The sequence below is a fragment of the Ischnura elegans genome, chromosome 3, assembly GCF_921293095.1.
Source record: "Ischnura elegans chromosome 3, ioIscEleg1.1, whole genome shotgun sequence".
Taxonomy (NCBI): Eukaryota; Metazoa; Arthropoda; class Insecta; order Odonata; family Coenagrionidae; genus Ischnura; species Ischnura elegans.
The window spans coordinates 137179691-137203330 of NC_060248.1; the positions used below are offsets into that span (position 1 = coordinate 137179691).

The following is a 23640-nucleotide window of genomic DNA, read 5'->3' on the forward strand; positions in this document are numbered from 1 at the left end:
GGATGAAACCAACCAATCACAGGGCCTTTGACAAAAAAGCATCGCCAAGCGCTGACACACAGGCCAAATACGTTAAACTTATTTATCGTCTGCATGAGTATTTTAATTAATAATTATGTATATTATGGACACAAAAATAAACTTTGTTGTATTCCACACAGTATGCATTAAAAACCCAACCGGTTTCCACTTTTTCAGGTCGTTATCTTAAAGCCAGTTTCACCAACAGCGATAATATTCTCAGTTATCTTCGTTTTCGAAAACTCGGTTAAAATTATTATCTCAGTAATCTGAGGATCGCGTTTCACCGACGTCGTTTTATCCAAGTTTTCCAAAACCGAGTTAATGAAAAGAAATTATTTTGCTGGTGAATTTTTCATACGTGTAACGTCGGAAAAATAAATGACTGTAACTAAGCGCTTGTCATTGAACAATTGGCTGTTGAGCACATAACTCATCTCACCGCCAGTGACATCAAGTGACATATTCTATTATATCAAAGATTATGGAGAGCAGCGGCGCAATTTCGAAGAGGAGGAAAAGCCCTAATATGTCATACGCTGAGAAGGAATTATTAATAGTACTTGCTGAAGACCACGCTAAAGTGATCGAAAACAAGAAAACCGATGGCGTGACCTCGCTGGTCAAAAATGAGGAGTGGAGAAAGATTGCCTTGAGATTCAATTCTCAAGGCGTAGGTCCCCAGCGGGATGAAATTAATCTAAAATCAACGTGGGAAAACTTAAAGAAGTCGGCGAGGAAGGTGGCGGCCGATGCGAGAGTTGAACGCATCAAAACTGGTAAGTATTTTTGTTTCATTAATCGTTACGACATTTTGTGAATTTGAAATATTACGCGACTTCATTATGTAAATAAAAAGTCTCTTTATGTGTAAGTATCTTAAATGATGTCTCTCTTCTATTGTTGGTATTTCAGGGGGAGGACCGAGCAAGAAAATCAAAACTGACCCCATACTCGATAGAGTGCTCGGCATTTTGGGCTCTTCCGCTGGGGGCCTTGAAAATCAATTTGATGGAGACAGCGAGGAAAACCACGGAGGTAAATTCAATGGGATCAGTTTTATTTATTAGTTATAGCCGTCAAATATAAATTATTGCATGCGTTCCTGTCGTCTAAGTACTACCATCACAAGGTTTTTATTCCAAATTATCAAAATTTTGCACAAAGATACACCTTTTTAAGTAGGCGGAGAGATAACACACCATCCATGGAACAAAACGTAATTACTTTGGTAATCATGGCTGCATCTGTTTCATGTGATTCCTTCCAGTATGACCATTAAGACATAGCAAATTTACAGCAGCTGTAATTTCCCTCTTTTGATAGCATAGTTTATGAAGATAGAGACCAACCAAACCGTCTTTCAATCAAATAATATCATGAATTTATCATTGTTTAGTAATATCCTCGAAACTAATGGCCTATTATGGGGTAAAAATGCTTCTTTTTACTTTTGTCAAACCCAGTGAATGCTTTTTCTTTGTCTACAACTTCGAGAGAAATTGAATTTTTTTATTACTATGATATGTCATACACGTTTTATTACTATTATATGACTATTTTATGTCTTAACAGTTAAAAAAAGAAATACTTCTTGGATATTTGTTTGATTACTTTAACAACTGAAAAATTAATCTGTGAAGTCAAAATATATCAGTTTCATTAATAGAGAATGTGAAACTTGTTTGAAAATGGCATCATTTATGAATTAGTGCATGAAATTGTATCCTGTTCAAAGAATGAGCCCACAGTGTAATAATTTTCACTTATAAAAATTCAATTTAAAATGAGTTTACTATTTTAACAGCCTGCCTTTATGTTTGTGTATTTGGATTGGAATGATCTGTCTAATGTATGTTTACTTAACTCAGGTGCAGTTGAACCTGATGATGGTGATGAAATGGAGGCCTTCGTGCTTGATGAAAGAGCCATCATTGTCGACGGATCTATTGAGGTGCTATTTTTTAAATTAAGTACTTTATTTGATTGAAATAAGTTTTTGTCATTCATTTAATTGCATCAATAAGAGAATCCTTACCCAGACGGCACAGGAAGTTTTCGTACCTGAATACGAGGGTGGACCATCAAGATACAAAAATCGCGCTTAGGAATTTACTAAAAAGGTTTTGTTTCTTTATTTCCTATAATGACGAAAAAAGATGCAAGAGGACTGGCAAATTCATATGCATCGATAAAATTGTATCTCATCGATAAAACTGTATTCGGTCTGGGGCTATTTTCTTTCGCGGGTGGTGCCATCTGGTGCCATCGTGCCATATCCTCCTAGAAAGATCACATGTCTTCACAAGCTAGCACAAGCCGTTGGAGATCGCGTCGTTTACGTAACGTCTTACCACATTTCAGGGATTTTTGTGGTTAAGTTTGTGAAAAATAGAGTGCCTGGTAATAGTTAAGTTTCCCTTATTCTTTAATTTCATTCACTGGGCTTCAGAAATGTGTTTGTGAGATATTTTTGTTAAAAATGCCTTTCGTGTGTTTATTGTCGGGATGACGTAATGGAAACTCCGGGACATGGTTCAAGGTTTTAGCTTTCCAAAAGATCCTGAGTTGAAGAAGAAGTGCATTTGGGCGATAAGAAGAAAACATTTCACCCCTACGAAAAGCTGTGAGGTATGTACTCTTTCTCGCTGTAATTATTTGGATGTAATTTTAAGTTAGAAGTGGCTTCGGGATGTTGATGCATCAACATCCCGAACTATTCAGTACTGAAGTACTATTATAGTACAACTATTCAGTACTAAAAATGGTGATTCAAAATATTGTAGCAGCAATTCTTTTGAAAATTCTTGCATTTTAGTTGTCTTTTTTGTATTAATTCATTCGGTAAACGTGTGGTTCAAGGAGAAACTAGGAATAAGCTGCCAAGTTTAAAGGATAGAATATTGCTTCTTAGCTTGCCCTATGGTGTATTACACGTCGGTTTTCATCATTTCAAATTATCTTATGCTATAGTTGAAAACAATAAAAATATCAGGCATACAAATATTTACTATATTTACGAGCCTAGTAATTTGATTTCTCATGCAGAAATACCAAAAATTGGAAATGATTTGACCTAATAAGTTACATGGTATTTTATTATTTATTAATTTTAGGTGTGTGAGCTTCACATCGCACCATTGTGATATCAGAAAGTAATCTGTGGCCTTGGACGAGAAGACGAGGAGAAAATTCTTGCTGAATTGAAGGTGCCCAGATTGGAGGAAGGTACCATTGCTTCACTGTTACCTGTCGCCAAGAAGACAGACATTGTGGCAGAAGTGACATATTTGTGGATGTGGATTTGATTTGTGCAAGTTGATGCTGTGATAGTGGACGTTCATGGGAGAAAGTATTGAAGATAGTTTTTATGTATCGACCAGTCCTCTTTTAAATAATTTTCTATTCGAAAGAGAATAAGAGTAATTGTTTCGCTAAATTAGATGTGGGATAGAAGAGAAAATTGAAAATATTATTGTGGTTGACAATAGAAAATACATAATATAAGTATTGTATTTCTGTGGGTTTTTTCTTTCCTGCCTCTTTAAAATTTCTTGTGGTGGTGACTTCATGCAAAGTAAGTATAAAATCGGAGGTGTGATCTAAGAGATACCATGTTTTATTTTACAAGTGTTTATGCTGGTGATTTGGCAGGACTTTAATATTTTTAATAGGTTGATACATTTACTGCAGTGACCTAGAGACTTTTACTCATCCCAAATAATTTTTCAAATACTTTAGCGCCTGATATGGGTAAGTTTTAGTAGCTGAGACTGAACTATAAGTTAATTTTTGCTTGCATTTTGATGAATTCGATCATACTAATAGCAGATGTGTCAGCAATCCTGTTTCATCGGCAATTTTTATTTAAAAATTTTATTTCGTCAGGCTTTAGGGTAAGCTTTTTAATGCTCGTGGGCTATGTGATGTCTTATTTAGTGTCAAAATTAATAAGAATTTACTCTTATTAACATCTCAAGGTTTCCAAGTAAGTACGAGCCACTTAAGAATGCTGGATGCTGGGGATGCGTGAATTAGCCTTGAGAATCTCATTTTTCGCAGAGTTATTTAAGTGGCCGAATAAGTTTTGTAAGTTCTCAATGGGTAAATAATACTATATCATGAATTCTAATTACCATGTAAAACTCACAACCGACAAAACCTTTTTCGGTCGTGAGTCTTTCATGGTAATTAGAATTCATGATATGGTGTTATTTACCTATTGAGAACTTACAATTCATAATGATTCGTATCAAGGTTCTCGCTACGGTCGGTAGCAATCGATTGTGTTGCGTTCGATACATTTTTCGATCGTGCGAGTTACGATATATCTAATTTCGACCTAATCGATTGAGATTAGCCTGAGTGCCGTGTTCCTGCGCGCTTCGTATCCAATCGTACGTGCTTAGTAGCGGACATTCACATGCTGCGTACGCGCTTCGTCGACAGGCCGCGAATGGAAATTATCCATTGACGAAAAGCGACGGAGCGGCACAGTATCCCCTTAGTCAATGGGTACTATGTACATACGAATTAGATACGGAGGGTTCTGTGCCGTCTGGGTAGATTCACCACTTTTAATTGTCCTAGTGTAACCAATTCAACTATACATAGTAAGATTTTAACCCAGCACCATCAACAAATATGAGCACATTATTGCATGTATAAATAAATCTCAATCATCTCATACTACTACATCTTACTATGTGGAACAAGTAGCAACAAACCAATAGTAATGATGAACGTCAATAAATAGCATAAAAAGGGCAAAAAAATACCCAGACGGCACAGAACCCTCCGTATCTAATTCGTATGTACATAGTACCCATTGACTAAGGGGATACTGTGCCGCTCCGTCGCTTTTCGTCAATGGATACATACCATTCGCGGCCTGTCGACGAAGCGCGTACGCAGCATGTGAATGTCCGCTACTAAGCACGTACGATTGGATACATAGCGCGCAGGAACACGGCACTCAGGCTAATCTCAATCGATTAGGTCGAAATTAGTTATATCGTAACTCGCACGATCGAAAAATGTATCGAACGCAACACAATCGATAGCTACCGACCGTAGCGAGAACCTTGATACGAATGAATTGTAAGTTCTCAATAGGTAAATAACACCATATCATGAATTCTAATTACCATGAAAGACTCACGACCGATAAAGTTTTTGTCGGTTGTGAGTTTTTCATGGTAATTAGAATTCATGATATAGTATTATTTACCCATTGAGAACTTACAAAACTTATTCGGCCACTTAAATAACTCTGCGAAAAATGAGATTCTCACGGCTAATTCACGCACCACCAGCATCCAGCATTGTTAAGTGGCTCGTACTTACATGGAAACCTTGAGATGTTAATGAGAGTAAATTCTTATTAATTTTGACACAAAATAAGACATCACATAGCCCACGAGCATTAAAAAGCTTACCCTAAAGCCTGACGAAATAAGATTTTTAAATAAAAATTGCCGATGAAACAGGATTGCTGACACATCTGCTATTAGTATGATCGAATTCATCAAAATGCAAGCAAAAATTAACGTATAGTTCAGTCTCAGCTACTAAAACTTACCCATATCAGGCGCTAAAGTATTTGAAAAATTATTTGGTATGAGTAAAAGTCCCTAGGTAACTGCAGTAAATGTATCAACCTATTAAAAATATGAAAGTCCTGCCAAATCACCAGCATAAACACTTGTAAAATAAAACATGTTATCTCTTAGATCACACCTCCGATTTTATACTTACTTTGCATGAAGTCACCACCGCAAGAAATTTTAAAGAGGCAGGAAAGAAAAAACCCACAGAAATACAATACATATATTATGTATTTTCTATTGTCAACCACAATAATATTTCCAATTTTCTCTTCTATCCCACATCTAATTTAGCGAAACAATTACTCTTATTCTCTTTCGAATAGAAAATTATTTAAAAGAGGACTGGTCGATACATACAAACTATCGTCAATACTTTCTCCGATGAACGTCCACTATCACTGCACCAACTTGCACAAATCAAATCCACATCCACAAATATGTCACTTCTGCCACAATGTCTGTCTTCTTGGCGACAGGTAACAGTGAAGCAATGGTACCTTCCTCCAATCTGGGCACCCTCCATTCAGCAAGAATTTTCTCCTCGTCTTCTCGTCCAAGGCCACAGATTACTTTCTGATATCACAATGGTGCAATGTGAAGCTCACACACCTAAAATTAATAAATAATAAAATACCATGTAACTTATTAGGTCAAATCATTTCCAATTTTTGGTATTTCTGCATGAGAAATCAAATTACTAGGCTCGTAAATATAGTAAATATTTGTATGCCTGATATTTTTATTGTTTTCAACTATAGCATAAGATAATTTGAAATGATGAAAACCGACGTGTAATACACCATAGGGCAAGCTAAGAAGCAATATTCGATCCTATAAACTTGGCAGCTTATTCCTAGTTTCTCCTTTAACCACACGTTTACCGAATGAATTAATACAAAAAAGACAACTAAAATGCAAGAATTTTCAAAAGAATTGCTGCTACAATATTTTGAATCACCATTTTTAGTACTGAATAGTTCGGGATGTTGATGCATCAACATCCCGAAGCCACTTCTGACTTAAAATTACATCCAAATAATTACAGCGAGAAAGAGTACATACCTCACAGTTTTTCGTAGGGGTGAAATGTTTTCTTCTTATCGCCCAAATGCACTTCTTCTTCAACTCAGGATCTTTTGGAGAGCTAAAAACTTGAACCATATGTCCCGGAGTTTCCATTACATCCCGACAATACACACACGAAAGGCATTTCTAACAAAAATATCTCACAAACACGTTTCTGAAGCCCAGTGAATGAAATTAAAGAATAAGGGAAACTTCACCATTACCAGACACTCTATTCTTCACTAACTTAACCACAAAAATCCCTGAAATGTAGTGAGACGTGACGTAAACGACGCGATCTCCAACGGCTTGTGAAGGCATGTGATCTTTCTAGGAGGATAGGGCACGATGGCACCAGATGGCACCACCCGCGAAAGAAAATAGTCCCAGACCGAATACAGTTTTATCGATGAGATACAATTTTATCGATGCATATGAATTTGCCAGTCCTCTTGCATCTTTTTTCGTCATTAAAGGAAATAAAGAAACAAAACCTTCTAAGTAACTTCCTAAGCGCGATTTTTGTATCTTGATTGTCCACCCTCGTATTTAGGTACGAAAACTTCCTGTGCCGTCTGGGTAACCACCACTAGTGAACAACGAGCAGCAATAAATCAACAAAAATTGTGGCCAAAGTGATAACAGTAATTAACTCATCGCATCCTCCTTCCTCACTGATTAGGAGTACACACATTCCAGTATATATGATGATATTAATTTTATGAGGTTCATATCATCACTTTGAGCACATTTAACAAACAAAATCAATAAGATAGGTGGGATGCTCTTCCAGATCATGTTTCCATGCACATACGGTTAAGACTGTGTATTAAATGCCATTCTGTAATGTAAAAATATGTTACATATACTCACATTGATTTCACATATGATACACAATTCATCCTCAGCGAGTTACACTTATGCTCTCATTGTAACCATATTCTATCTCATACCATGTTTTACAGGACCAAGCAGGTGTTTTCTATTCCTTTAGATTTTCTGTAATTCAGTTATACCTGATTTGGGCCTGTAAGTAATTTCTGTTATCTTACCAGGTAGATACTCCTTGTTATTTCTTATCTTAAGTAGCCATATTTATTTACATTCATTGGCTAAATATCATATGAATCCATATCGTAAGTCTTTTTCATTTAATTGTCAACTTCTATGTCCGGATCTTGTTTCTCAATATTTGTTTTCCTAGGTGAAGTTTCTTATTATAAGTAGCAGACCTAACATCCTGCTATTCGTGTTGTGATTAACTTTGAGTGCCAAAAGGTGTATATCTTTACTGTCAAAGCTGGATTCTTAGGAAGATCTTCATCTAATTTTTATAGTGACAATAAGTCCTTCAATCATTGCATTGCATTTTGAAGTTTTTGGAATGGAAGTAGAATGTGTGAAATTCTAGTCTAGTGAATAATTTCTCATGTTTATACAGTCAAACTCTGTTCCCGTATTAGAGTGCACAACATACAATATACCATGTCTGACAATTGTGATTTTAGTACTTTTTTCCCTGACCCACTGGTTACATTTTCTAGCTGAGCAACATCTATGTATTAACTGAAGTAATCCGTGATCATCAATCAGTCAGAATAATTAAAATGGAACTAGGCCTAGCGAAGTATCAGTCTAGAACCTATGGATATGTTTCCGTTTACAACTTCCTCTTTTTTTCTGCTATAAATTAACAGTGCATAGAATTATTTGTAATTATTTGAAAGTATCTATTTCTTCCAAGGAATTCTCTCGGTACAGATTATATCCATACCATGGTTCTATCTCTTTGTTTGTATCGCTATAATTCCATATGATCATTGCTTGGCCCTCAGGTTGGTTAATGAGTATAGAAATGGTTCCTTTGATACGCTGATAAAGTACCACATATCAGAGCACACCAGTCAAACATTGATAAGCAATCTGAGGCCAATCCAAATATTTTGTAAGTGTATGTAACCAGTGAGTCAATGAAAAAAGTACTCAAATGACAATTGTCAGACATGAGATATTGTATGTTGTGCACTCCGATCCAGGAACAGAGTATGTCAGTATAAACATTAGAAACTATTCACTAGCCACAGGTGTGAGCAATGACTTACATGAATGCGTAAGGTTTTGCTTATCATTAGCTCAAAGAAACAGGATTCTTAAGATCCAACTATGAATTCCTTTCTGAGATATCATTTAGGTTCAATTTTTCCTACTGTGGGTGTAATTGATAACAGTGAAGTTGAACTTATTGAATTAGCTTTGTTTAAAATGTGAACTTGTGACCCCTGTTTCACATTCTGTTCTCTATATTCAAACTCAGAAACTAAAGATCAGACATGTTATGCTATTCATCATCAATGAAATATTTTGACCTTACAGGCAACACCAGAGCAGGATTGGGGCAATTACACCCCTCTGATGCTGAAAAGTCGCATCAATCCTGTGCTCAGGCCTAGTGCCTCTGCAGATGAAGCAGATCAGATGCCCAGCATTGCTGCTGAGTCGGCACCACAAAGAAGTGCCTCTGGAGAGAAGCCATCCACTTCACAAACTCCTTCTTGGTCACGAAGGAGGAGGCCACATATTGAGAAGGATGGTCTCACAAGCGTGCACAAGAGGAAAGCAGAGGCATTGACTGTCACAACCACCCTCTCAAAGGAAGAGCATCAATGGCAGCATGAGTTGCACCTCATAAAAGTGGAGCAGGAGAAGGTGAAGTTGGAGTTGGAGAAAATTAAATTGGAGAGAGAGATGGAGCAGCTCAAGCAGGATAAGATCCAAACAGATTTATTGAGAAAAGAATTAAATAAATAATGGAAGAAATTGATGTGTTTCATTCACCACATTGGTTGAAAACCTTGGTCCTTTTTCTATCCTCCAGATTATTGGATAAGGCTGAAATAACAAAAAATATCTATTAGATAAATGCAGTAAGTAGTTAATTTGTTATCAATTGTATCTTATAAACAAACATTTACCTCTGGAAATATTCATCAATAAGGGTCCTTCGCACTCTGCCCTGATTTTGTGCTCCTGCCTGAACTTGATGTCCATTCGCCTCCCCCTCTGCCAAGAGATCTTCCCACGGGGCCCTTAATTGCAATCTAGGATCATCCATGGGCATCTCATCTCCGGCCCTCCGAAGAATGTTGTGTAACACTGCTGTGGCTACTATTATGGGAAATGTATTTTCCAGCTTCACATTCATGCCAACAGCTAATATGGGAAATCTTCTCTTCCAGCACCCAAACAATCTCTCCACAACTTTCCTTGATCTTATCTGTGATTCGTTGAAAAGATTTTCCTGAGGCGTCCTTGTAACACTTAGGGGAGGCATGAGGTATGTCCTGCATGCATATCCTGCATCCACAAGTAACACTGAGTCACCATATGCACCCTGCTCAAATGAGGCTCTCTGGTTGCAGTTATTAAATATGCTGCTGTCATGAGTGCTGCCTGGCCATCTTGCCACAATATCCGTAAATTCCATCTTGGCACTGCAGATGGCCTGGACATTTAGGGAAAAGTATCCTTTTCTATTCCGAAAGCGTTCGGCTTCATCTCCACCTTCAAGAAAAGATAAGCACAATGTGACCCTTTTCCCACTCCTTGGTATCATAGTTCCATACATGTTTAGATAAAAGAAAAAGCTCTGCTCACAGGAAGTTACTATAACACTGTGCAATATTTCATTTTTATACAGAGATATGAATATAATGGTAATGTGAACTATTTAAAAAAATATCAACTCATGCATTCTTATCATACTGTGAAACTTCAGGACCCTGAATACAATGGCATAGGATGGACGTACCTGGAGATCTTATTCTCACATGTGTGCAATCCATTGCTCCGATGGCCTTTGGAAACCTGGAAATGCCATAAAATGCCATTTGAGCATCCAGGATTGCCTGAGGGCTGTTTGGCATTCTAATGTATGCTGGACGTAAGGCAGCAATGGCACAACTAACCCTGTGGACGATTCTATGGGCAGTTGACTTGCTCACTCCTGAAAAGTCTGCCAAACTTAGCTGATCACCACCAGTGGCATAAAACCTTAACGTGAGCAGCAACTGACTCATTGGTGATACAGCTTCGTTTCTGGAATGTAATTATTGGGAACTGTGAAGTATTCTGTATTACCAGTAGCTTGAATAATAAGAAAAAAATACAACATATAGATGAGAGTAATCATGGCTAGTTACATCATTTGCAAGGAGGTACCTATAATTAACTCCGGCTCCATTCAAATTTAGACTTGTGAGACTATGGTCATGGCTTCCAGATGAGCATAAATAATCCGTTTTTTCAGGATTGAGGCACTGCAGTTAGACTACTTTAACATTTGCGTCATCACGGAACGAAATTTCGGGGAAAATGTGTGTCGTGCAATTAAAAACCATGACTTACCATACTATAGTTTATTGTGCTTCTTTGAGACATTGTGTAATGATTGCGCTTTTGTAGGGAAAAAGATAAATGGGGAATAATTAGAATTTCGACAGCCCTACAATTATTTATAATAACCATCATTGATAAATCGCTGCGGTATTACAATAAAAACAATAAGAATACGCATAAAAGCTTTACAAACTTCCCCGACATTGCTTAGTTCATCTCATAACTCATCGGTTATTGCTTGAGTGAACGTAAATTTGTCTGTGGTGAAGACCGTCCGTTTTTACATGCGTGAGTTTCGGTTCAAGGTGTTATTCTAATAACGAACTACTGCTAGAAGAGCGAAATTAATCACGAAAACCTCTTTATAAATGATTTTAAAGACACTGGATTGAACATTAAGGATATCCACGAATGTAAACAATCACTTCTTCGTCAACAAATGAGTTACGGCAACCAACGTATACATTTCATATGGTCATATAAATAGCCAAGATAATGATATAACTATAGCAATTGTCTGTCATAAATGTTATCTTTTGATAACAGATGTTAATTCTATCATAATATCAGGAAAGGGCCTTACCTGTCCGTGAAAAACTCCAACTCCTGTTCGATGAGAGCAAGAACAGCCATTGCAGATTCTTTCGTCAACCTAAAATGAATGACGAAATCGACATCATCATAGGTGTCAAAATAATCTGCGCGTTCCTTTATCCATCTTGGACGTCACCTTGGATAATAATATTCGAACTCTTCCTCGCTATCACTCGAATCTTCCAAGAGCTGATGAAGTCGCCTTCGCATCAACGCCATGACACACTGGTTAACTCGGATAATAGCCTTTACGCGGAGGGATATCGTCAGTAAAAGTATTAACCGAGATAACTCTCCAAAACCAAGTTAATGTTGCTGGTGAAACGCGATTTTTGTATTATCTCGGTTTTTCAAGAAAATTATCCGAGATAAGTAGATTATCCGGGTTGGTGAAACTGGCCCTAAGGGCCAGTCGGAGGTCAAAATATCAACAATACGGATCTACGAACAGCCTAACCGACTTTGGCACCCTTCAAAACCTATGGTTTGACCCCTTGGTTTTTATGATTGCCCGACTTTTAACTCTATGACCTTTGACCCCCGTGGTGACCCTCGGAGGTCAATTAGTGAATAATACGGGTATTTGGACAATACCAATGACTTGGGCACCCTACAAAACCCATGGATCGACACCTTTGTTGGTATGCTATTCCTTTTGCCACCCTTATGACCTTGACGGTGACCTTACTGGGTCAACGGTTGAATATTCGTAAATAAAAGTGTTATTTTCGGATTTCTCGTGTCCGAAAACATAAGAATTGACATATTGGTTAATGAAATTCACACTTTTGTCTATCTCGATTTTTTTAACATTGAAACCCCATAAGGCAAATTCAAATTTTTGGTTTGGACCCACTTTGTGAGGTCAAAAGGTCAAAATTGTAAAATTTTGCTTACACTCAACAAAACTTAGGACCTTTCCCCATAAGTGTGACAATTTTCATGAATATTGCTCCATGCAAAGCTACTAAAATTACAGGTCAAAAATGACACACGACCCTTGGGACAGTCTGTATGATAAAAATTCTTGCTATGGTCCTGTATCCCCAACCGATTATTTTCCCTCAGCTCCCAATCGTAGCCGGAGCTGCATCCGGGCACAAAACACCGAGATTTACCCATGATATTTCGTAAATATCTTACTGGTGGAGAAACACTAAAAAAAACACCAAAATCGGTGAAATTCTCGGCTCACAGAGGATGATAACAGCCGATCACTCATAAGCCGCCACTGACAACAAGCCAAATAAAGGGGATGATGGTAGTGTCGGTCGCGCCACAAGTGGCAAAAGTTGGAGTTTGAATTAATGCGCGGGACCCGTGTTCAAATTATGACTGCTCCCGCCACCTAGTGGGGCCTCCTTAGTAATGTAAACTCTATGGACTCGACCTTGGGAATGCCCGCAGCCAAGGCTGACATCTCGCGGCTCTTATTTACACCTCGGGTGCGGTCCGTTGAACGCTACCAATGCTTCGGAGCGCCACCAAGCGGTCCGTTATTCGCTACGGAGCGCTACAGGTTAGGCTGTGACGTCACGGCAAACGTCATACACCCGTTTCCCGCCTCGCTCCGGACCAGCTCCAGACGCTCCCCTGAAAACTTGGGTCAGCGGAGGAGCGAGTCAATTTTTGGCGGAAATTCGAAGGGAATGCACTGAGGCAATGGAGAGTTTACTCACGTTGCAGATGATGGACGCTGAATATGGACGCCTTTCTCCTATATAAGTGACTACGAAGTAACGGAGTAGACGCACTTAGTAAATAGATGTAAATTTAATGGTGATTTAAATAAATATATAGCAAGAACTAAATATCGACAAACATTCTCGTATCTCCCCCAAAATGAACTCAAATGTCTTTGGAAGCAGCCTTTACATACAAAAGGCAACAAAAATTATTAAAAGGGGCATGTAATATAAAGAAAGGATTGTAAGAACATATATCGACAAATTTACTCATGCCATAAATTAAAATCTGAAGAAAAATAGGATATACATGAAATAGATTAATGTTTTTTAATAGTCGTTAACCATTATAAGTTAATATGTTTCAACTGGGAAAACGGTAGAGTACCTACTTTTTCCTTTACTAGGGTAATGAGTTTCATTGAGAAGGGTAGGCGAGGGTTGGTGTGAGAAATACAGTCCAAAGTTTCTTCCTTTACTATGTGGAGCCTCGATATTGAAAAATAAAATTCATTTTAATGATATTCAAACATATTTATTAATATTCAATGATCATAGTCACCTCAATTCGCAATTAAAACCACATCTTCGATTTCATAATCCCAGTTTGCCCACCCTCGTTCATTTCCGCCATCTTGACTTCGCTCCTGACCGGTCCGAAAAGAAATTCTCGTAGCGAACGTAGCGCCTATGGACCGGTGCTTCGGAGCACTTCCGTCTGTAGCGTCTGGTAGCGAAAGTAGCATTCATTGGACCGCACCCCTCGTGCAGTCTTCGAATTATTCCGCACTCCTGGCGCCATCTTTTGAACAGCGCTCTCACTCGGTCAAAGTAACTTTGGGGGGGGGGGTGGGGGGGGGGGGAGTATAAAGGACACTTGGGGGTTAATCCATTATAAGACCATTTCTGACCCCGAAAAATTGCAGTTTCATTCTTCAGTGAATGACTGTCTTGAAACCACAACAGGCCGGTTGCGTTAAATAGCTATGAGGCAGCACTGCAGGCAACGCAGAATAAAATAATCACAATATTATGTATAGTTCTTTACGCAAAGTTTTGTGATAAGGATTCTTCAGCATTAGCCAAAGGAACAAATTATTGCATTGAAATCTTAAGAATTATGAATGCAAATTTAGGAGTAATTCATTTAAATGATCCCCATCAACATAAAATAGTATTTGTTTTGTCGTAAGATTGAAGGGATCGACCCTACAATCGTAACTAACAAAAGAATCGATATATGCATCAACAAGGAACATACATCCCGATCTCATCCCTCACAACTCTCAAGGTCAACGTCTCTCCCACTCTCTCTCTCTATCTCTCTCTATTCCAACTTCAAAGGATGGCAGCAATGGGTTCGGCGGTGATAAACTATTTCTTGGTTGCCTGGTAATTTTTCGAGTTCTAACTTTACTGGAATGGAGGGAAAATCAAGCAAACAATCGCCGATAACTGTCAGCGGTGCAACTTAATTATCTTAATCCGCTTAATTTTTCGGTACCCGTATCATGGGTAGTTTAGGAAAAAAGGTTTCTGCGTATTTGTCCGTCACGGGATTAATGGGAAAAACCCAGTGGGAGCTGATAGACAGTCTTTTGTTCTTAATGAGTGAGAAAAGTGAGGAGATCATGGTGCAATTTCCTCGACACTAAAATTCAATTCAAGGGTGCAACAGGTGGGGGACTTGTTCACTACTTGATTTGCATTCGCTTGCGGAGCATTGCGAATTCGGATCGATAAAAGAGGAACTGATACGTCATCACATTGTAGGTGGCACGCGAGAGACAGTGAGCCCCCTCAGTTAAAACTCACTCTAACCCTCCCCGAAGCTATCAACGCAGCTAGGCAAGCCGAGCTCCAGGGAGAGCAGAACAAGCTCGTCAGAGACAAAGGTGATTTCAACGTCAGCGTGACGTCGCACAGTGGTCGCAAATCGAAAACAGCTGGCCAAAATCAATGACGATGTGATTATTACGTATATATTTCACGCATTTCCAAAGTTTTTGATCCGCCAATTCTAAATTTTCAATTGCTTTCATTTATTTGAAATACTTTTATTGTTATTTACAATTAATAATTTAAGACGGCCAATGGAATTTGATATTAATTTATTAATTCCGCGATAGCAAATGCAAATGATGCATCTTACAAAACTCAATTAGATCCCAGACAGCACAGGAATTTTACGTATCTGAATACGAGGGTGGATCATCAGATACAAGAAATAGCGCTTAGGAAGTTACTAAAAAGGTTTTGTTTCTTTATTTCCTCTAATGACGAAAAAAGATACAAGAGGACTGGCAAATTCATATGTATCGATAAAATTGTATCTCATCGATAAAACTGTATTCGGTCTGGGATTATTTTCTTTCGCGGGTGGTGACATATTATCTCCTACGAAGGAGGCCCGATCACAAACCTGCACAAGGGCACAAGCCTTTGGAGATCGCGTTGTTCACGCTACGTCTCACCACATTTCAGGGATTTTTGAGGTTAAGTTGGTGAAAAATAGTGTCTGGTAATAGTGAAGTTTCCCTTATTCTTTAATTTCATTCACTGGGCTTCAGAAACGTGTTTGTGAGATATTTTGTTAAAAATGCCTTTCGTGTGTGTATTGCCGGGATATAAGGCAACTCCGGGATACGGTTAAGTTTTTAGCTTTCCAAAAGGTCCTGAGTTGAAGAAGAAGTGCATTTGGGCGATAAGAAGAAAACATTTCACCTCTACGAAAAATAGTAAGGTATGTTAAGGTATGGTACTCTTTCTCGCTGTAATTATTTCGATCTAATTTTAAGTTATAAATGGCTTCGGGATGTTGACGCATCACCAGCATCACTTCAGTACTGAAAATGGTGATTCATAATATTGTAGCAGCAATTCTTTTGAAAATTCTTGCATTTTAGTTGTCTTTTTTGTATTAATTCATTCGGTAAACGTGTGGTTCAAGGAGAAACTAGGAATAAGCAGCCAAGTTTATAGAATCGAATATTGTTTCCTAGCTTGCCCTATGGTGTATTACACGTCGGCTTTCATAATTTCAAATTACCTTATGCTATAGTTTAAATTTTTTAAAAATATTCAGCTATACAAATATTTACTATATTTACGAGCCTAGTAATTTGATTTCTCATTCAGAAATACCAAAGATTGGAAATGATGTAACCCAGTAAGTTACATGGTATTTAATTATTTATCAATTTTAGGTGTGTGAGCTTCACATCGCACCATTGTGATATCAGAAAGTAATCTGTGGCCTTGGACGAGAAGACGAGGAGAAAATTCTTGCTGAATTGAAGGTGCCCAGATTGGAGGAAGGTACCATTGCTTCACTGTTACCTGTCGCCAAGAAGACAGACATTGTGACAGAAGTGACATATTAGTGGATGTGGATTTGTTTTGTGCAAGTGGGTGCTGTGATAGTGGACGTTCATCGGAGAAAGTATTGAAGATAGGTATTATGTATCGGCCAGTCCTCTTTTTAAATAATTTTCTATTCGAAAGAGAATAAGAGTAATTGTTTCGCCAAATTAGATCTGGATTAGAAGAGAAAATTGAAAATATTATTGTGATTAACTAAAGAAAATACATGATATCTGTATTGTATTTCTGTGGTTTTTTCTTTCCTGCCTCTTCAAATTTCTTGTGGTGATGACTTCATGTAAAGTAAGTATAAAATCGGATGTGTGATATAAGAGATATCATATTTTATTTTACAAATGTTTATGCTGGTGATTTGGCTGGACTTTCATATTTTTTTAATTGGTTGATACATCTACTGCAGTGACATAGAGACTTTTATACTCATCCGAAATAATTTTTCAAATACTCAAGCGCCTGGTACGGGTACGTTTTAGTAGCTGAGACTGAACTATATGTTAATTATTGCTCGCGTTCTGGTGAATTCGATCATAATAATAGCAGATGTGTTAGCAATCCTGTTTCATCGGCAATTTTTATTGAAAAAAATCTTATTTCATCAGGCTTTAGGGTAAGATTTTCAATGCTCATGGGCCATGTGATGTCATATTTAGTGTCAAACTTAGTAAGAATTTACTCTTATTAACATCTCAAGGTTTCCAAGTGAGTACGATCCACTTATGAATGCTGCATCCCACGTAAGACACTGCCTCCAAAAGGCGCCTTGAGGGCGCCTTTCAGGTGCCTAGAGCAGGCGCTAGTGCCCTGTGCCTTTTTCAAGGCGCTTTAAAGGCGCCTTTCAGTTGCCTTTAGCAGGCACCCCAATGAAAAATTTGTACATAATTTCTATACATGGTATAAACAATGTAAAATTTTTATATACATATGTATATAGTTGTATAGGACGTATAAAATATGTAAATTCTATAGAAAGTACACAATTGCCATACGGAATGCGTGCAACGTACACATTTTGTGCAAATCTGTGTACAGTTGTTGTTTAATAATCAAAAAGGGGGAGAGTGGACTGTATTACACTGGATTGCCGCCGAATGGTACTCACGAAATTCGGAGGCTTCAATGCCATGGTGAGCTGGCGCGTGGTCTCCGAGGCAGCTCCTCCTCGGTTATTCGAAGCACAAGCACGCGTCTCGTATTAGTCCTTGCTAACAACTGTCCTCGTCTCGAGGATCAAAAAAAGAGAACCTTTTGCCCTCTTACGGCGAACACAAACAAAACAAAATAAAAACAAAATGCACCACTCGGCGGCAATACGAATGATAAGTTTACCGAACATAACCCACCCACCAAAATTGGGTGCCAATTTTTATAATAATGATAAACAAGTAACGTCATGAGTGCTTAGGGAAATATGAAGAAACTACAAAAGAGCGTGCTAACTGAACCTGGGAATATAATGAACAAAGGTGAGGTTATAAATTAGGTTCTTCACTCTGAAGGGGGCCATCATCAGAGACTTAGTACAAATGGGCAGCCCACGGAAGGGAAAGGTTCAGCACGAATGTTCCTAAGCAACGATATGTACAAGAAAATGAACAATTGCCCTAGCATACGAAATAAAAGAGAACCAGAGCATACAAAAGAAAGGAAAAATACATTATTGAACAGGCAGTTTGGCCAGTTTTGAGACTGGGCGTTTAAAATTACCAAACGCTGTTCGGACAGTGCAAACTCGCACTCGTCCATCAGTTCCTGGATGAACATCAATAATTCTTGCCAACGGCCATTGCAAAGGAGGACTATTCTCCCTTTTAAGAATCACTAAATCTCCTCGTTCTAAATTTGGATTTTCTAAAATCCATTTTGACCTAGATTGCAATGTGGATAGATACTCGTTCGTCCATCGATTCCAGAAATGTTGAGAAATTCGTTTCACAAGTTCCCATCGGGTTACTCTGTTGATTTTAACATCTAAAAGGCTTGGTTCGGGAATAGCCACTAATGGTGTGCCAATCAAAAAATGCCCAGGTGTTAAAACTTCCAACTCGTTGGGATCCGATGGCAAAGAGATCAATGGTCTGGAGTTTAATATCGCTTCAATTTTGGCAAATAAGGTTGATAGTTCCTCAAAGGTTAAAATCTGGCTACCCACTGTCCTTTTTAACAAACCTTTTGCCGACTTGATATTTGCTTCCCACAGACCGCCAAAGTGAGGTCCCTCAGGGGGATTCATATGCCAAGTGATATTTGTGATGGAGTATTTATCCGAAATTTCATTACACTTTAATAAGGTTTGAAACTGTTTGTTTAATCCGGTCAAATACCTATTTGCGCCGACAAAATTGGTGCCACAGTCAGTGTAAACATCTGAGCACAGACCTCTTCGCGATACAAATCTCTCAAAAGCCGCAATAAATGCCTCTGACGAGAGACTAGATACAATTTCTAAATGACATGCCTTGGTTGCTAAACAAATGAACAAACACATATACGCCTTCTGTTGTATTGCATTCCTTCTCAAGGATTCCTTCACTAAAAACGGTCCTGCAAAGTCAATCCCGGTGTGCAAGAATGCACGCGCAGGTTGCCCACGAGGAGAAGGCAAGCCTCCCATTAAAGGCACTTTAGGAGCACAACGCAATTTGAAGCAAGGGATGCATTTAAAAATTCTCTGCCTGATTACACTTCGGGCAGAGATAATCCAAAATTTAAAATTTAACAAATATTGTAAGGTAGCTGGCCCTACGTGTAAATACACCTTGTGATAATAGTCTATTATCAAGTGAGTCAAATGACTATTTTTGGGTAGCAACAATGGATGCTTCCGTTTATAAGGTAAAATTGAGTTTTGAAGACGCCCACCCACCCTGAGACAACCATCTGAATCAAGGAAGGGATTTAAGCGTTGAATTGGAACTGAACAAGGAAGACCTCGATTTAACCGATAAATGTCCTCCTTGAAGTGACATTGCTGAGTCATTCGAGTGCAAAGTATCAATGCCGAATTGATTTCATTCAATTTCAGATATCCACTGATGCGATTATTGGATTTAACCCTTGTGTTGGTAATAAATCTCCGACAGTATGCCACAGTTCTCAACAAATTGGACCACGATGAGTGACGTTTGATAAATTCCAAATCGGGTTCCAGAAATACTGTGAAGGCGGAATCTACAATATGTTTACTTTCCGATAGTTGATTGAATTCAATTGGTTGGAAAGAACTGATTTTCCAATTAACAAAGGGTTCCGATAGCCAAGCGGGCCCATGCCACCACAAATGCTGATAAACTAATTCACTGGGCAAACAGCCCCGACTTCCTATATCTGCTGCATTATCTTGAGTTTTAATGTGATTCCACGTAATACCAATTGCATTTTCCTTGATTTGCATGATACGATGAGCAACAAGGGTTTTCAAACGATGGGGTGGGGTGTCTAACCATGTTAGAACAGTGCTAGAGTCTGTCCACGCAAATACGCGAGTTATTTTCACCATTCCAGAAATACAATCAAATACAAATTTTATAAGTTTGGATAACAGGACAGCTCCTAAAAGTTCCAAACGAGGGATTGATTGAGTTTTAATTGGTGCAACTCGCGTCTTAGACAAAACTAAGTGAACAGTTCCCTTTTCTGCTAAATCACCCATTCGCACGTACACAGAAGCACAGTACCCTCGTTCAGAAGCATCACAAAATCCAAGAATTTGGGAAATGTAACATTCAATATTCAAAGTTGTGTCCTTTCCTATCCACCTTGGGATTTTGACAGCAACCAATGATGGCAATTGTTTCACAAACTCTTTCCAAAGTTTCAAAGTAGAAGACGGAAGTTCATCGTCCCAACCCAGTTTTAATTTCCACAAATTCTGCATTAGATATTTTGCCCAGAAAACAATAGGGGCAATCCATCCTAATGGATCGAATATCCGTGCGATTGTGGACAAAATGCCTCGTTTGGTATTGGGCGTTTCCCATTGTCGTACATGATAACAAAATGTGTCCGACTTGGCTTCCCAATAGATGCCCAACAATTTTATTGAGGGAACTTGATCATAGTTAAGGTTAACTTCAATTTGGCAAAGATCAGACGGAAGCTCTTGTAACACCTCTACTAAATTGGATGCCCATTTACGGACTTGAAATCCCCCCGCATTCATTAAATTATTTATTTCAGTGATTAAACTCTTTGCCTTTTGGGGAGATGCGGTGCCAGTAACAAAATCATCTACAAATAAGTCCCGTGAAACAACATCTGCTGCACAAGGATAACGTAGAGCTTCATCTATGCACAACTGTTTAATAGTGCGCATAGCTAAGTAAGGTGAAGAGGCGAGGCCAAAAGTCACCGTATTAAGTTCGTATTCTTGCAAATCAGAATCTGAATTTGGACGCCATATTATGTGTTGATACGCTCTCTCCTCAGGGCGAAGTTCAATCATTCTGTACATTTTACATATGTCACCTATTAAGGCCACCTTATGTAAGCGAAAACGAATAATCAAGGCTGATATGTCTTGGTGAAGCTTGGGTCCCACCAGAAGCATATCATTAAGGGAAGTTCCTGTAGTGGTCTTGGTAGATGCGTCAAAAACTACTCTCACTCGAGAAGTCGTACTACATTCTTTATATACAGCATGGTGCGGTACATAGTATTTACCGGTACCCCATCCGACTTGAGACATATGGCCTAGTGAGATGTATTCGGACAAAATAGAGTTATATTCATCTCTGCCTTGCGGATTCTCATTCAATTTCCTCTCCAGCAATTTGTAACGCCTAATGGCTGTCGTCTGAGAATCTCCTAATGCCGCCAAACAATCTATTTTCTTAAGCAGTAAAGGAACAATATATCTGCCGCTTGGCTTTCGATAATGGCAATTAACAAACATTTCCTCTGCTAACTCATCCTGCGGTGACACAATATGAACCATAGGTGCTTCCTCTAATCTCCAAAATTTTTGAAGAGTTAAATCGAGATCAGATTCCGAAGATACAAGACAAGTAGAAATGTTAGATGAGTCACGAGTTGCAGAAGACACCGAGTTTAATGGCCCAATAAGCACATACCCAAAAATCGAAGGCCAGGCAGTGGGAAGTCCACTTGAACGAACCACTGGCTTATCCAACATTATATCAGAAAACATATCTGCTCCAAGCAAAATATCAACTGGCCCTGGTTTGTAATACTCCGGATCGGCTAATTCTAGGAATTCAAAATGATGGCGTACTCTATCTGGGACTTGCTCCGTGGGTTGTGTTGAGCTTATCTTTGGTATAACAATGGCATTTACTTGAAGCTCAGGACCCCGTCGACGCGGTCGAATAACTACAGAGGCCGTGCCCTTGGTGGATGTAATCGGAGTAGCGGCTAAACCAAAACAATTGACCAGCGATGATCTGCGAGGAATACCTAGCCGTTGCTGACAGTCCGTTGTAATGAAGCTCGCTTGAGAAGCAGGATCAATTAGAGCACGAATAGGAATGAACGTTCCTGACTTGTTCCTTGCAAGTACAAGACATGTCCCCAACAAAACCATAGAATAATGCAAATTCATCTGGCAAGCAGAACATGAAATTGAATTTGACGAGCCATCCACCTCGACTACAGCTGATTCAGAGTTTACTGATTCAGTATTCTTAACACGTTCACTGCGGCGTGCGACACTGTGTCGCATGGCAAGTTTGTTTCTGCCGGCGGGCGTCGACAGTGCGTCGCTGTTGACTGCTTTAATTTTTTAGTGCCCGTATTGGTTTCGCTTGAAGCGAATTTCTTTCCGATGCATTCTCAGCCCTCAGAAAGTTCAACAGATAGTTCCGGTGGTTTCCGCCGTGAGTTTAGAGTTTTTGTTGCCGGCCAAGATACTCAATTTGTAAGGTGGGTTCATTGGCTCCTGAATTTTTTTTTCGGAATTTGTTACCGCATACATTTTATTTAGATTCATTTCACTTGGTAGAAATTAATTTGTATTTAATTTCATCTTTCTTGCCCGTATCGTGTAACATTTTCGTATCTTATAACGGCTTTACACTAAATGTCTACATTTTTTTCGTGGAGGTGTTTTCTGGACATCGATACATTATGTGTCAATTTAGTGTACCCCACCTTCAAAGGCCCGGTTCTTTTTGCCAAGGAGAAAAATTTAGTTCAGTGTTTGCTATGAATCCGTCAAGACAGAAGGATATTACCGGCGGCAGTCGTCTTGTTTTTTCTTTTCTGATCAGTCCACTTTTTCAACGGTAAGTTCTACTTCTTTTCTTATAAATATTTGGTGTGATTTGATAAACTTTTATAGGATAACATGATATCTTTTTGCAACGAGTAATAATGAAGTATTATTCTGTATATTATATTTGCACTAATTGAATTAAGGATTCGTTACATTGGATTATTTTTCAATGATTTTTTTAGACATGGATCATCCAAAAAATGGCGTCAAACGGCATTTATCTAATTCCTTGAACTTTTCTGGCGAGCCATCCCCCGTTGTTCGTGGCACTTCCTCTGCACTGACGTCGCCTGGATCCTCATCAAGTGGCCTGCTGTTCGAATCGCCTTCACCTAAGAAAAAAAATCCCGTGTGTTGGTCAAAAAGCAGTGGACAGACGAGGAGCTACTCGATGCGTTGCAGAATTCTGACAGGGACGACGATCTCAATTCTGATTCGGAATCCAGCCCAGTGGAATGCACCGATGAAGATGAGGAAGGTGATGATGATGAAGAAGAGGCAGGTGATGTTGATTTTTTTCCAAATGCAACTCCATCTATTGCCGTAACAACCGTGATGCCGTCAGCTAGCCCACGAGCCATACCCACTCACGGGAGTCAAGTGTCGCAAGATCAGGGTGCAGCTGTTGTAAATGTACCACCAGCTGTAGCAGGGCAAC

At 38.8% G+C, this 23640-nt stretch overlaps 3 protein-coding genes across 3 annotated transcripts; 1 reads left to right on the forward strand and 2 right to left on the reverse strand.

The window, feature by feature from the left end:
- Window positions 1-239: 239 nt before the first annotated feature.
- LOC124155144 lies at window positions 240-9579 on the forward strand. Its single transcript, XM_046528864.1, has 4 exons — window positions 240-800; window positions 937-1059; window positions 1893-1975; window positions 9069-9579. Exons 1-4 carry the CDS (start codon window positions 506-508, stop codon window positions 9501-9503), a joined length of 936 nt encoding a protein of 311 aa, XP_046384820.1. The 5' UTR covers window positions 240-505; the 3' UTR covers window positions 9504-9579.
- LOC124155145 (putative nuclease HARBI1) lies at window positions 9505-10943 on the reverse strand. Its single transcript, XM_046528865.1, has 3 exons — window positions 10504-10943; window positions 9668-10256; window positions 9505-9584 (listed from the first exon to the last, which is right to left on the reverse strand). The coding sequence occupies exons 1-3, from the start codon at window positions 10769-10771 to the stop codon at window positions 9572-9574; spliced, it is 870 nt and encodes a 289-aa protein (XP_046384821.1). The 5' UTR covers window positions 10772-10943; the 3' UTR covers window positions 9505-9571.
- Window positions 10944-11669: 726 nt separating this feature from the next.
- LOC124155305 lies at window positions 11670-22430 on the reverse strand. Its single transcript, XM_046529022.1, has 2 exons — window positions 20194-22430; window positions 11670-11742 (listed from the first exon to the last, which is right to left on the reverse strand). Exons 1-2 carry the CDS (start codon window positions 22428-22430, stop codon window positions 11670-11672), a joined length of 2310 nt encoding a protein of 769 aa, XP_046384978.1.
- Window positions 22431-23640: the final 1210 nt, after the last annotated feature.